This window comes from Syzygium oleosum, unplaced genomic scaffold (assembly GCF_021117445.2).
Source record: "Syzygium oleosum isolate NSW1041296 unplaced genomic scaffold, Sole_v2.1 Sole_v2.04, whole genome shotgun sequence".
Classification (NCBI taxonomy): Eukaryota; Viridiplantae; Streptophyta; class Magnoliopsida; order Myrtales; family Myrtaceae; genus Syzygium; species Syzygium oleosum.
Window position 1 is genome coordinate 5,291,749 of NW_026607488.1, and position 15,068 is coordinate 5,306,816.

Consider the following 15,068-nt stretch of genomic DNA (forward strand, 5'->3'; position numbering starts at 1 on the left):
ATGGGCTCATGTTAAGTTTGTAGGCCCAATGTCGTATTATGAGCCTGGCCTTGGCCCAAGTTATTGGGGCTTTTTATGCCCATGTCGAGTCCTACGTTTTAGAGTAGACCAGGCTCAATTTAAGGCCCAATTTCCAAAGCGGCCCAATCTTAGTCAAGGGCCAGGCCCAAGTTAAGGCGAAAAAATTGGGCTGTCCAGGCCTAATGCGAGGCCCAAAGATTAAGGCCAGCCCGGGACCCCGTATAGTCTGCAGATGACCCCTTAATCGTTTACACGGCGAGTCATTTTCTGTGAAGACAAATCAACCTAGGTTTTACGAAAATTCTAAACCGACCTGAAAGTCTTTATAAACAAGGAGACACCATAAATATGAAGGAGCACGAGCACCTTTCTCCAATAATTTAATGTGAGTTCCAATCAACGCTCTATGACTGAGCAGTTTTGATGCTACATAAAATGACATGATACAAGACGGAAATGTCTATACATACTGTATGAACCTTTATGAATAGTCAACGCAGAGGTGGGCCAAACTTTCAGCACCTAGCATTCGCCCTATCTGCAACCTTTCAACAGATAGGAAGAGGGACTCGAGAAGGTCATGGTGACAGAGGATTTCCCACTCTCTTTCGGTTTTCCAGGGGTCCCGCATTCGCTGAAATCGAGCGTCCGGCGCTCCACCTGCGATGTTTCAAAACGAGTTATCAAAACTGGACTAGGTGGACATCAGACGAAAAACCTTGTGGAAGAAGTCTCGGAAGAAATCTAGAACTTCAATATTCATTCAATGGTTCACGATGATTTCGCTCATTCGATGGGATAAAAAAATAGCGTACCCTGATGTTATTTGCCTAATGTTTAAATTTCCTGATGTTATCGAGGTAGGCGTACCCTAAATAATGCCAGAAACCCCTTTCTTTTCCTCGATGAGTTAGTCCAATTAATCAGATAACCTAGCCGTGTGGATGACAGACTTCATGTAGAAAGCAGGTCACATGTCCAGGCACAAGAGAAGAATAAATATGGACGCGGAATTTCATAGTTCTGTTTAGTCTATGATATTGATTTTTTAATTATGACCGCTGGAGACTAGACACAGTCTTTCTTGAATAGATAAACAACGTAGGATCCAAGAATGAAGAGAATCTTACCGGCAGAGTTGAACCCATAGAAGAGCAATTCTCTGTCTGCTGATTCAATTTACAATTTTCTTGGTCGGGATTTTGGTGATTGAGGTTTTTCTTCTTGGATAATGTCTCCGGAGTGTCATTTCCGAGAACCTCCTGAGCTGTAGCATATGCAGCAGCACTCTGCTCGCTTAGATGTTTCATGAGCCCAAGAGCATCATAACTTCTGTCTCCGGGACTCATAAAATACCCTATATCCTGAAAACAAACCAAAAGAGGAAGCAGACATCGTGTTATTTCATTCTCTTATTGTGTGCCAAGGATGATATTATTAGCTGATGTAGACGACACAACAATACCTCAACCGTTATTTCAGTGTTAATCCTGGGCCCTGGAAGGAAAGAGTTTATAAACCAAGGCGACTTCCACGCTGAAGGAGATTCAATAATTCTTCTGAACGGAGTCCCTCCAAATCTGAAAAAGAATGTCATCAAGTCAAGAATCCCCTCATATCTAAGGAAAAGCAACTAAACAAAAAGAACCTAAGCAACGGACACTAATATAAATTTTGGAATCATAGTCAAACTCCACCACTGTTTCAGTTTATATATATGGAGATCATTTTAAGACACTTCCCTCCTAGGACCCCAAAGAATACCTCAAGCAACATAACAATCGGAAAGAACTGCATACAATTTTTCTAGGAGAACACAAATACCCATTTATAATATGTTAGCACAATCTTACATGCTTGAGTTCTCAAAGCTGGCATCATTCGAAGTGTTGTCGACACTGATCTCCAAGGGACCTGAAGGAAGCGACAATGAAGATTTAGCGGCCTTGTGGCTTCCACGTTTTGCTTCGCTACCAGGAGAGCTGAGAGGTTGCCATGAATTCCCAGACGAGGACTCTAAGGTAACTCCATGATTCAAAGAAGGTGCCACGACTTGAGACGACTGTTTTCTGGGAGTTCCATCTGTTGACCCAGTTGATTTATGAGCTTGGTTACCAGTTTGATCAGGAGAAAACAACAGGAGGTCATTTATGTCATGTTCAATAAGCACATCAGGAGGCTGTGGCACCTGAAAAGAAAAGAGCAGGCTGAGTGTCACTGAGGAAAAGAAAGAAAAAGGACGAATGAAATGGCCAAGTCACTTCCAGCAAAGAGAAGAATTCGCAATTTAATCTAAATGATCCACATGAAAAGAAAAGAGATTTCAAGTGCTGCTAAATCCATGGCATGAGACACTGCACGTAAAACTCTGACAAGAGAGTAACCAGCAAACTAATAGGAAGGATAAAAAATTGTGGACTATCCATTGCATGATGCACACAGACCACTAGTATGTTGATCACTCGATGGATCCATACTCTCACTTATTTTGGCCAGCATTCTCTTGCAGCAAAATCTTGTGCAGATGTATCGCCAATGAAATCGAGGAACAAAATGAAATTACAAACTCACCCTTTCGGTTGTGGCATCAGCTTCTGCACCAGTTTGAGCGTTAATATCATCATTAACAGGCTGTTGCCCTTCTTTCATATAATCGTCTCTACTGCAATCATCCTCTAAACTTTTATTGCCTGGAAATCCACTTCTGTCATTCTTTTCCTGTCTGCATTCTGAACCAATACATGAATTTTCTTTGTCTTCAGCTAGATTCCTCGAGTTTCTTCCCACGCTGATCGGAGGAGACAGCATATATGCCCTTTGATTGTCAGTCTCATCAAACATAACATCCAGACGAGAAAAGTCTCTCGTCAGGTCAGATGTTATATCTTTCTCCAGCTTTTTGTCAATTCTTCTATCTGACAAAGGGGACAACAAGTCACGACATCTTTTCTTTAAGATAGAAGGGGTACTCGTGAAAGTTTTGGCGGCACTTTTCAGTACAGCATCAGGACTTTTGTCACGTGAAGGAGAATCCCATAACCTAAATGGGGATATGCAGTTGATAGAAGACATCATCAGCTGTCGGATACCAAGGGGACTATATTCTTGCTGCATGTCGTTACTTGGTTGTATCAGATCACAGCTGAAAAAGGGAATATCCAAGCTAGGAAAACGAGGGGGCTCATAACACAGTGACCCTGGCTCTGGCTTTACTACTCCAATGTCCGGCCCAGCTTTCAAAGGAGTAGTTAGCATGACATCTGATCCTGAACAGAAAGCATTTACAGGTACTAATTTCGATTGATCAGGTGGCAATTCTAATTGCTCTAGCATACTGGAGCTCATGCCATTATCACCAGGAGAATTGGTTGAATCATCTGCAATAACAAAACGACTATGCACACCAGTTTCAAAGTCTTCTTGAGTTTCAAAAGAGGGATACTGGCTGTTTTTGCTACCAGATACTGGTGCGTCGCCATCACTCGAGAACAATAAAGGAGCAGAATTAGAAGGCTGGGCACATGAAGTACCCACAGCAACAGCTCCTGAAGGATTATACAGCTGAGGAGATTCGGATGTTTGAAAATTTGATGATTGGCTTATTAGTGCATCTATACATCCGCCAACATCAGTTCTGATTGGTTCTTTTGCAATATTTTCAGAGGATAAACATTCATCAGCCATAGCATCTGAGAATAAAAACCTGCAACATTCATCATCGGAAATCAAAATCTGATGCAACTGATCGGCTCCTATGCCCAAACTGCTAACAGAAGGAACCATCAGTGCCAGAGAAGCTTGAAAGGGAACATTAAGCCCCCCATGGCTCTCACTGGCACCTATGGACTCTGTTTTCACTCCTGATGATTCTGGTCCAAAATCCAAGAAGGAACTATTTGGTAGGTCATGTCCACTGAACTTGTAATCCTCAAAAGAAGTTTCATTGCCACATGAAAAATCATGATGCGCCAAATTAGAAGAACCACATATTTCAGGATGTACATCTGGAATAGTGAGATTGACCTCATCCATAGACGGATAATACTGCTCTGAACAGGAAACTGGACTGGAGTTGTGATCTCTTCCCAAAGCAGAATCTTCGCTCTTAGGTATGGCTATAGCCATGTCATTAGTAGACTGAGAGCAACCTACAGTCGAACCTTGACTGCATTCTGAATTTTCCTCTAGCTCTACCCCACCTTTAGGACCAGTGTCAACTCCACTGGTCTGCAACCTTGAGGAAGATGAAGCAACGAGCTGATTCTGGAATCCAACATGAGGCAAAGCTGGAAACTGTGCAAGTAAACCTGATGCCAAGTAAGTGTCCAGTTTCTTCTTTACAGAACTGTTCCAGTGGTTTTTTATAGCATTGTCGGTCCTGTTCATGCAACAACATAATTATAATTTATCCACAGTACGAGCAACATTTACGTTGCACTTTAAGCTGCAACAAACAACACGAAGAAACACCAAGGACACAAACCTGCCAGGCAAGAACTTGGTCAGCTCTGCCCATCTGTTTCCATATATCTGGTGAGCCCGAATTAAGGCCAGCTCCTCTTCTTGAGTCCATGCCTCTTTATTTATAGCAGGATTAAGATGATTATGCCACCTGACATTATATATACACGAACACGATTTCAGATATAGCAATTTCAAATTGGATTCTCATCTACTTCAGCATGGCTAACCCAAACTCCAAACTAATGTGAGAATTAGCTTGAGAGCAGAGACACTTCAGGTACAGGACATTAGGGTGAACAATCAAAGTATGAAACCAAAAAGAAGAGAAAAGAACAATCAAAAGTATCTGGATTGTGGTAAGCAGTGTGCAATTAGCAACAAGAGGAAGCTTGCAACACAGAAGAATTCCAACTTCATCGAAAGAGTAGAAGAAACAGAGACTGCCTGAAGCAGACTTTGAATGGTATTAGAATATCCACTACAGCTGTTGTTCAAGTTCAACTTTTCACTCAACTTTGTCCTAGTGACTTCCCCTCTACTCAGTTTCAAATTCAAGCCCCAAAATCAGCTTCAGTTCACTGGCAGCAATCACGTTCATTTGGCACATCCTTCCAGATTTCTTAGCTGTTTAACAACACATGAAAGCTGTAGTCTCGGAGGCTTTGCTTGAGTGGCCATTTCATACTTGTGGATTGTTACAGAAACAGTTCACAAGCGTGGCATTTTGGTTTTGGCAGTTAGTATCACCTTGACCAAACAATTTACAAATCAGCATCTGAAATGAGCAGAGGTGGAAAAAACGTCTCGGAACAATTAAAATATAGTAGGAAAATAAGTAAAAATTCGGTATTGATTGGTTTCAGATTGAGACTTTTGCTACATTTGAGGTGGGTCCTTCATTATAGAAAATGCAATACATTTTTTTCTATCAAAGGGAGAAGGATGTCTTAACATAATTCAGTATAATGGCATCATGTGTAATGATGGCTAGACATTCTCATCAGAAGGCAACAAAGTATCCAAAAAGAAAATCATGAAACTTTTGGTCACACCTTTCTCGACATTGCTTTCCAATTCGCCCAGGTAGATGTTGTGCAATCGTGGACCATTTTTTTGGACCATATTTGTTGACCAACTCAACGATGATTTCATCCTCCTATATCACATGAGCAAGTAATCATGTCATGTTATAGACACGCCGGGTGAATTTACAGGGTAAAAATGATAATTATAAAAAAAAAAGTTCGACGGGGAAAAGGATAAAAAGGAAAATTAATTATTACCTCTTTAGACCAAGGACCTTTCACAAGTTCAGGATTCAAGACCTTTTGCCACCTATGCAGACATTGTACATCAGTCCGATCTTTGAAACACTCGGCTACAAAACCAGTATTTTTCATCAAAGCCAAGCAACTGTTGTACAAATACCAGAAAACTACAGTTGATGGATTATTGAAAAGACAATTAGTTAAAAACAAATCAAATGTGGCCAGCACAAACAGAATTTACGCTCGAGAATATCGTTACAACATAATAATCCTAATTTTACAGAAGAAGACAGCAAATATATTTGCACCCAAACAATTCACAAGCGACAAGCAAATGTTCATCAAAGATTCTGCATTTGTCTGGCTCATGTTCATACAACTTCAACTTTCATGATTGATAGTAAAAACTTCACTTTTCTTTGAAGAAAAGCTATATACGATAATACAACAACCAGCAACTTCGGGACAAGGAAAACAATACTAAATTGCACCATCAATAGACATACCTATCTTTTTCCAATTCTTTCCTTTGAAACGCTCGACCGCCTTGCGCAAAATCTCATCCTGACAGCAATGTAACCTCAAGTTATTATAGCATTATCTAATGCTCAGCCAATTGTTCCACTTTCAAGTGGATAAGCATCAGACAATAAACCAAACTTAAGATGAAAAAAGGTTATCCAGGATATAACCATGAATAACCCAGAAGGAAGGGAAAAAAAATCAGTCAGTAGAATATCAAGAAAGTCACACTGAGAATTCACTTTTATGAAAAGAAACCCTGTACTGTCTAATCTATCATTTTGCATGAGTGCAGCTAAAATAGTTGGACATCCTAGGAAGTATTGAAGCGGAATTACTCGACAGAGAAAGAAAGTTTTGACAGTAGAATAAAGTACAAGCCTTTACCTCTTCAGCTGTCCATTGTCCCTTTGTTGAACGTCTAGTTGGCCCACTAGTCCTCCTACAAAACAAAAGCACCATATAATGCAATCTGTGGAAGGTGAGCACCAAATATAAATAATCATGACCTGGTTGGATCCAAACTAAGAAACACTGACAAAGAACTGAGCACTTGAGCACACTAATAGCCATAAGAAACTGCAACAAGGATCTTGCACAAAAGGACAACCAATTTAAGAAATTGATAGCCTTTGCCTGATTTCACACTCAGCAGAACTGCAGCAGGGAGCAATGAGAAAAAAAAAATTGGGCTTCTTTTGCAAGGAAAAAATGCACCACATCATATCTCAGAGATGCCATTAAGTGAACTCTCATCCATCCAAACCACGTCTCTACTTCTAAGTAGCAGCCTAGTCACCAAGCATATTGATTGAAGCCAATTTGCATAACATGTATGTACTAAGGTTTCGAATGCAGTACCCATGCAATGGCCGCGCTCTTGGTACACCATCTCTGCTCCCGTCCGACGGAGCCGATGCTGTCCTTTCACTTTCCATAGTTCCTGGATAAACATGAAATGCTACATATGCCGATGCCCACTCTGTGACCGTCTCCAATAAGTAATCTCCAAATCATCATAAACCACCCGCTGAAATGTTTAGGCCTACGTCTTCGAACCACAAATGCAACAAGTAAACAGCAAAAATAAGCACTGTCATACCGAAACATTCCAAAGCCAGCGAGCACCAATAACGAAACGCTACTTATACAGCTCGCAAACACGAGGCGCTCGAAATTGAAAGCGAAATGAATAAGCGGACGATCTTCTCGCGATTTACTCACACAATCCGAACCCTAGAATTAAAAATAAAAATAAAAAAAAAACTCGCCAAATCACTCAATTGAGTAGAAGATTGAGCGTCGAACAGCACCGAGAAACAAATCTCCAACTCTAGCTAAACTCGTCAAGATCGAACGAGTTCCGAACTCTTCCAAACCGAGCGCTTTAAACAGCTCATCGTAGTAGAATCGGTTCGAACCTAATCGAAACCTGCTCGAGGAGTCACTCAATTAAGCAGCAGATTGAGCGTGGAACAGCACCGAGAAACAAATCTCCAACTCTAGCCAAACTCGTCGAGATCGAACGAGTTCCCAACTCTTCCAAACCGAGCGCTTCAAACGCCCCACCGTAGTAGAATCAAGTTCGGACCTAATCGGAAAACCCGCTCGAGGAGCGCTCAAAATTCCGGCGAATCCGAATCGAATCGAATCGACTCTTAACCTAAGAACCGATCACCACAAAAAAGGAAGAAGAAAAAAAAAGAAGAAAAGAAAAAACGCACCGACGGAGACGAGATCGAGACTCACCAAGCTGAACCCCGACGAGCGGGACGGACCGCGTCGAGCGGCGAGGGGCGGAGGGGGACGTCGGCGGAGGCGGCGCCTCGCGCATCTGCGGATCCGGAGAGAAGCTCCGCCGCCGGGAGAGACCGAGCGCGGCGCGGAGGGGCGGCGGAGGAGCGAATCTGGCGAACGCCGCCGCCGCTGCTGCTGCTGCTGCTCTGCGCGACGGAGCGAGAGAGAAGAGAGAGAGAGAGAGAGGGAGAGGGAGAGGGAGAGGGAGAGGAATTTGAAAGTGAGTTTGTTGTTTTTGTTTTTTTTAAGTGAAACGGTCCTGAGGACTGAAGAGGGGGAGGAGGGACTTGGTATTCAAACGCGAAGGGGCGGACCTACGATGATTTCAAACCCCTCGTGGCTTAAAGGTCGAACACGTTCGGTGCTGCTGATGATGAGATCTCGGCGGATCTGGGCCGTCCGTCCGCGACTGGGTTCTCCCTGGTCCTTTTGCTTTCGGTACTCCCTACTCTACTCCGGGGGAGTTTTTTTTATTTTTTTATTTTATTTTTGGTCTTTTCTTAAGTCCAACGGCACCCAAACGTCTTCTTTCTCCTTTCTTCTCTCTTTTTTTTTTTTTTCTGTTTGAAATAATTTAAATATGGAAGTTTCAATTCCGATAGATATCGATAATTAAATATGTGATAGCCCGTTCTACGTCATATCCGGCATGTCTGATGGAGAGATATTTCCCTTTTTTTTCCTCTTCACGCGTACAAATACAAGATGGCAAATGAAGAATCGATAAAATTACGGCTTCTAATAAGGTGTGCACCGGTAAAAGTAGGGGAAAAGTTATAGGACTTGGTATTTTTTCTACCGAGGCTTTCTTGTTTTTACGGTCTCGTTTTGGGTTTTCGAAACGTGAAATTAGCGACCTCAGAATTTCAAATTTTTCCATTAACGGGCGGAACTATCTAAGAATTGATGGATTCTTACCAAATCTACATAAAAATAGCTCAAAAAAGAAAAAGAAAAGGGAATTCGAATGCGAAAGATAGCTTTAGGACTTTGGGTTGGAAAAAAAAGTTGGACGAGTTGACTTTTCAAGGGATCTCCAAAATTTGAATATGGTCGTCTGATTGGGCGTAGACATACTCTTAAAAGACTTGAATATTTAATGGGTTGAGCATTAAGAGAAGAATATCAAATCCAATATTAATTAGGGCATTTATTTCTCGAGATTTTAAGTCGTGCTTATCGTCACCAAGCGAGAGATAAGTTAACCCAGTTTTCTTTTTTCTTTTTTTAATTTACAATGTATCGACTCTCATTTTTATAAGAAATCACAACGATCCTCCCAATTCGAGAATCATACCAATTTCATCCTACGGAACTCACACTAATTTATTCTCTCTTTTCGTGTCATTTGTCAATCCATATTTTTGGCTCCTATAAAGGACCAAATCATGATCCGCATTCGCTGACAGTGATAGATAAGCAGGCATTCCACTGTCCCGAACGATGTGAGCCAATTCACACGGGCTCAGTTCACGTGAACCGCGAAATGCTCATCTCTTCCAGGAAAAATGTTTACGACTCTAAGATGAACGGCCAGATTGGTAGTGAGGTTTGTGGGGGCTGGGTACTATGGCCAGCCAAATCATGTGACTGTGACCCAAGGCTCATCTAATCTGAAAGTTGGAGTATCATTTGAGAAAATTTTTACGGTGCGCATATTACCATTATGGAGTTTTTTTTTCTTTTTTATAAAGTACAGTTTATGTAGATTGGTCAAGGAGTACGTGAAAAGCTGCCCAGTAGTTAGATCCGTCGAATGGGTAGATCGAGTCGACAAATGATCCAATTCAAATTGACCTATTTATCCCGTTTTGACACATTTTCCGTACAATGCAAATTTAGTGACCTATACCCAATCCGACCCATATTGTTAAAACACTTCTATATATAATCTAATCTAGAAAAACTCGTATCCAAACTGAAGTGAGAGTACGTAGTGAGCGAATGTGACATCAAGCAAGGGCGAGAATAAAAAAGGTGGGTTAGATGTAAAAAGTTACGAATCCATTTAACACCTAGATTATTTTGAATTTTATCATTCTAAACTCATTTATGACTTACTTACTAAACATTAACTCATGTAACAATTCAATTCACCAAATATGGATTAAAAAATCAACTTATGATCTATTTTGACAAGTTTACTGGTAGGATGAGAAAAATTATTATTATTATTTTTTAATTGAACATAGAGCTAGGCAAATTCTATCTATGTACACCCAAGATAAAGTAGCGCATTGACCAGTCAATTGTGTTGCAATTATTCACTCTAGACCAGGTCGATAATGTCCTTAGAACAGGGCAAATCATGCATTGACGCCTGTACTTTCAAAAGCTTTTCAGTAAGTTTGCAAGTCTAAAATCACATAGACAAATCTGTTTCAAGTAAAATTCAAAAGTCTTTCCACATTGCAGGATTCAAACACGAGTCTGATTATCTATCACCAGTTGATCCTGTCCGAAGGAGACTGCAAACTACAGCGCCTATTAGTAAGCATCATTGACCGAGAACTCTTGAGACGATGAAAAGGAGAGAAAAAAATTGAAGAAAAAGCAAAATTGTCTTAGAAGAGAAGAAACAGAAGACAAAATTTTTCAGTTGGTTGAGAGCAGTTTCATACATTACATACAACAACAAAGAGAAACGGATGAACACGACGTCATCCGTCGTACTTGCAAAGGTTCTCGAATCCCATATACTCGTGGCGCGCTATCTTTCCTATCATGTTCGATATGCCAACTCCACCTATTAAGCAGAAGCCAAGAGACACTCCTTAAAACTTTTGAATACCTCAATAAGTTAGTCAGCCCAAATCGAAAAGCCACACCTACTGGGTTTTTGAACAAGCTGTAAAGAAGTTGCATAAAATCTGCTAAAGGGAAAGGAAACCCGAGAAAAACAAAAATTCTCACCTAGCGAGATTGCGCTAACAAATATTGTGAAGGCTAGAATGAAGATGATGAGCGATGCCCTTCCAAACACAATGATCAGCTTCCTGACAATGTGTTGCCCGACAAGAGCCGCCACCGTAGCCACGATAACAAAGTACAGTGCTGCAGAACATATTTGACAACGTGTGAGAATTTCGAAACTTTTTTTACTTCGTTCTTCACTGAGGTGAAAAAGATAATGCATCAGTTCAGCATCGTAATGCCTATGGTTTTACGCATCCATGACAAAGTCACCATCTATCAACTTACCATAAGGAACGGGAAAGCGATTGAGAAGATAATACTCTACAACAGACATGGATGAGGAAAAGGTCATTGCAAATGTAGCTGTGGCACTTGAGACCTGCAAGTACCAAAAGGTTGACGACAAAGATTCAGCATTGGCTTATGTCTCGAGCGACATCAACAAACATCTCGAATTAATATAGCGACATAAACATGGTAGTTTTTCATGATGAAGCAAATTTAAGAGAAGAAAAGTTGCACTAAAATGATGTTGATGGGCACCGATCTTTTGACTACCATTGCTTCCTTTGCCGTAACTCGAAGAGAAACATGGACTCACCTGTGGAGGGACACCCAGCTCCAAAAACAGCGGACCCATGATGAATCCTCCACCTAATCCAAGAAGCCCTCCGACAATTCCAGCCAGCACTCCACAGGCACAATAAAACATGAGCTGATGCACTTGAAAAGTAGTTTCTTGATTTCCCTTAGACGAAATTACTCTCCTTCCCTTATACAAGCTAATTGCCTCATAAAGAGACACCGACAATGAAATCGGGACCTGCAAATGATCACAAAAAATATGGAAACACTGACTAAGAGGAACTGGAAGAACTTGCATTTTTGGGATCAATTTGGCCTCTTGTGCCAGCTCCTAAAGTCTAAAAGCCTCGATATCCGAAGAGACATGCAGACATTCAAATATTTACATATACAGGGAAAAGTACCTGCAATAAGTTTAATACCCAATAGCCAACTGAACAGGTAGCTGTATGATTCTGTCAGCAACAGCAGAAAATACCAAAGTAAATACATATACATCAGGAAAGAGGAAAGTGACACAGAGTGATCTATTGCATTTCGAGAGTTGTTAGAAAGCTAAAGGGGAGAGACACCTTGGCAATTTGAATTCCAAGAAAAGCAACCCAAACAAGAACGAGGAGTCCAAGTTCCATCCAGTAAACATTTTCGAGAATGGTCACCTGCAATGAAATGCTAAAAGAAATTAGGCATTCATCGGCGTCTCATGCAAACTATCAGGCAATACTAACCTCCGGTTCCCTGCTGTTCCTTTCAGGGACATTCCCTGGGCCACTAGGAAGAGGCTTGTATTCCAGTTCCGGGTTTTCAGTGCCTAAGCAAAAGCCAGGAAGTGACAATCAGAGAGCAAGAGAGAGAGAGAGCGCAAAGCAGAGCAGAGACTGAAATTCAGTATGATGAAAGAAATAACATCATGACTCACCATCAGACTCCAGGCGCTTGGCAGCCTCCTGAAAACAAAAGCATGTGAAAATCAGATGGTGACATTACAAAGGTGATGCTCACTCACGAAGAAAGTAAAAAGAAAACCAAGCAATCAAACTCAAAGCAAATATAAACAAGCCTATCAATCACAGTTTGAAGGAATATTCATTTTACTAAGCAAACTAAATGCTTCTACCTACGGCAGTTATAACAGTTCAAGAGGCATTTGCTCCCAAGTAAAGTGGGGTTTAAAACCTGTAAAACGTACATTTTCAGACCAATAGAGAAGTGCACATCCCACTTCATCAAAGATTCAACTATGGTTGCTTAGTTTCTACATAGATGAATGGAATCAAAGTATCATTTTTAACACGACATACAAGTAATGTCAATGCAACAAAAGGGGGATGGCAAACTGAGGCAATAGATATTCGATAGTTCTCATTCCAGAAGAAGTAAATATTGTGGAAGTAAGATAATCTGTTTTATTAATTAGTCAAAGTGATAAAATAGTCCTCATGCATAGAGATTAGAGGACATTCATATTAATAAAGACTAATTATTGGCAAGAATTTTCAGTAAATTCCTGACAATGAATTCCATACTGCTATCTTTTTCAAAGGATGTTACCAAGTTTCAACAAAATGCTTTTGCCTCACACACCTCCTAGTCAACCTTTTTAAGTGTTGTACAGTCATGATTTCTTCCGAGAATTAGCAGGTGAAACGTTACTTATGCAAGACACAACCCCAATAATTTAATTTACACTTGATTACAAGCATAACAGACCTACCTTCTTCAATATGGTTTCTTTGTTCCATGTTTCGAGCCCCTTAAAGAATGCCTTAGTCGATGTGCCTGCATGTGTAAAATCAGGTATGCTCTGTAGCAACCCAGTGCTTTAACTGACAAAAATTGCAACAAACATTACCTAGGAAGAGAATAATCAGCAAAACCGTGACCATCCAGTCAGCAAATATCACATTAAACGCAACACCGATGCTTATGCCAAGCATGAGCATTGGTTGGATAAGCAGTGCCAAGTCATAGTCTATGATGGGCATATTCAGTGTGGGATGCCTACGCTTAAGATTATAGTAGACGGTCGACCCCGCAGCACCCATGATCATACCTGAAAAACAAACATGCTCAGAACTTCCTAAATATTAGTTCCAGAGTATGTGAACGAACGACTGCCTTTATGTTAAGTAATTCAGTCAAAAGAAAAATTACATCAGTTTCCCTTCCTTCTTTTATAATTCCAATCCCGTCTTTCGACTTCATTGATTTAAAACATTTGGTAAAAGGCTTGTGAATTAACTAGTGTCGACCGAACCGGAGAAATTACTCGATTTACTTTGTATATTGGAAATTAAAACTGTACCATGTAAAAGTTTAACTTGTGCATACATTTTGAAATAGCTGTTGCTGACTTGGGATCAAACCCAATGATTAGGCTAAGCATGGGAACAAAAATCCCACCACCACCAACACCACCCACGCTCCCGAATGCTGCCCCTAAGAACCCGATTACGGTGCCGACAACAATTTGCCAGCCAAATTTCATTTCCTGTGGATGAAGAATTAACACAACCAACATTCAGATTTACATTAAAAAAAAAAATCGTTCATTTTTACTTCATTCGGTAAAGAAAACAAAGGGACACGTTCAGGGGAACAAAGCCCATTGTTTAAAACAGTTTCAGCTATACCTACTGGGGGGTGAGAAGATTAAAGAAGGTCTGGATCCCACGCAACTAATGCGAATGTGATCAAACTATAAATGCGCAAAACAAATTCAGAACCCGAAACCCGTCAAAGCACGAGAAGTCATCAAGCAATAATTGACATGAAATAGACAAACCCACTTCAACTTCAACTTCAACCAACCCATTTTATTTAAGCCAGACATAATCAAGTGGAAATACTAAATCACGCCTAACATAAGTATGACCGAGCCAAAAACAGATGCTTTTACCGGCCAAACATGTTGATAACCGGTCTGGTCAGATTGCCACAGGAAATTCACAGTTCTTGAAAGGAAATTGGAGAGGGGTTCCTGCTCCGGTCGATCGAACGTCGGGACTTCATGCTTGAAGCTCCTTTGAGCTGAAGCAAAGAAGAACGCGAGCAAGACATGGAACAAAACCCCAAACAATCTGCATGTAATCCATTTGGCTCGAAACGGAGCCATCTCAACCAAGAACTCTCGCAAAGATGCTCAAACGGCGCGTTCTGGGGGTGTCAAAAAATCGCAAACTTGATCGTCGCGAGCACTACGCAGACGCGGAAACAAGGACGGGCATGTCTTCCTCCGTTTTCCCCCGGCAGGATGGAAAGGAAAGAAAGCAGAGAAAAGGGCGGGACAACGGAAAAGGGAAAAGAGGGAGGAGGAGGAAGAAGAAGAAGAAACGCGGGAGCTTTACGGGCGTGATCCGCTCGAGCGGATATACAGGATCTCCTCGAAAAGCAAACGATCGAGAGAAAAGCTGGGGTCGGGAGGGAGGGAGCGCACGCAGCGAGTGAGAACAAGAATCCCAAAAGCGAGAGAAGATGGGGGGATGGAAAGCGAAA

General features: G+C 41.2%; 2 protein-coding genes across 3 annotated transcripts; both read right to left on the reverse strand.

Moving 5' to 3' along the window:
* Nucleotides 1-366: 366 nt before the first annotated feature.
* On the reverse strand, nt 367-8,271 carry LOC115674246 (transcription factor MYB3R-1). Of its 2 annotated transcripts, none has more exons than XM_056310598.1 (12): nt 8,025-8,271; nt 7,137-7,320; nt 6,663-6,717; nt 6,260-6,317; nt 5,769-5,863; nt 5,538-5,641; nt 4,505-4,633; nt 2,593-4,399; nt 1,875-2,209; nt 1,487-1,601; nt 1,152-1,385; nt 367-681 (listed from the first exon to the last, which is right to left on the reverse strand). In XM_056310598.1, exons 2-12 carry the CDS (start codon nt 7,211-7,213, stop codon nt 556-558), a joined length of 3,135 nt encoding a protein of 1,044 aa, XP_056166573.1. In that variant the 5' UTR covers nt 7,214-7,320; nt 8,025-8,271; the 3' UTR covers nt 367-555. The 2 variants fall into 2 exon arrangements, with proteins under 2 accessions (XP_056166573.1, XP_030452446.1); XM_030596586.2 differs by having other exon boundaries at nt 7,137-7,326.
* A 2,343-nt stretch (nt 8,272-10,614) lies between these two features.
* LOC115674247 (sulfite exporter TauE/SafE family protein 3-like) lies at nt 10,615-15,068 on the reverse strand. Its single transcript, XM_030596589.2, has 12 exons — nt 14,473-15,068; nt 13,905-14,064; nt 13,426-13,626; nt 13,288-13,352; nt 12,493-12,520; nt 12,302-12,384; nt 12,146-12,232; nt 11,978-12,028; nt 11,590-11,811; nt 11,274-11,367; nt 10,986-11,126; nt 10,615-10,818 (listed from the first exon to the last, which is right to left on the reverse strand). The coding sequence occupies exons 1-12, from the start codon at nt 14,686-14,688 to the stop codon at nt 10,733-10,735; spliced, it is 1,434 nt and encodes a 477-aa protein (XP_030452449.1). The 5' UTR covers nt 14,689-15,068; the 3' UTR covers nt 10,615-10,732.

Coding starts and splice junctions, on each gene's coding strand:
- LOC115674246 (XM_056310598.1), bottom strand. CDS start 7,213: ATGGAAAGTGAAAGGACAGCATCGGCTCCGTCGGACGGGAGCAGAGAT. Junction 5,642..5,768: donor AAGGTCCTTGGTCTAAAGAG/GTAATAATTAAT, acceptor CATGTGATATAG/GAGGATGAAATCATCGTTGA. Junction 1,602..1,874: donor AGCTTTGAGAACTCAAGCAT/GTAAGATTGTGC, acceptor ATTCTTTTTCAG/ATTTGGAGGGACTCCGTTCA.
- LOC115674247 (XM_030596589.2), bottom strand. CDS start 14,688: ATGGCTCCGTTTCGAGCCAAATGGATTACATGCAGATTGTTTGGGGTT. Junction 12,521..13,287: donor AAGAAACCATATTGAAGAAG/GTAGGTCTGTTA, acceptor TTTTGTTTTCAG/GAGGCTGCCAAGCGCCTGGA. Junction 11,368..11,589: donor AGCTGGGTGTCCCTCCACAG/GTGAGTCCATGT, acceptor TGGTACTTGCAG/GTCTCAAGTGCCACAGCTAC.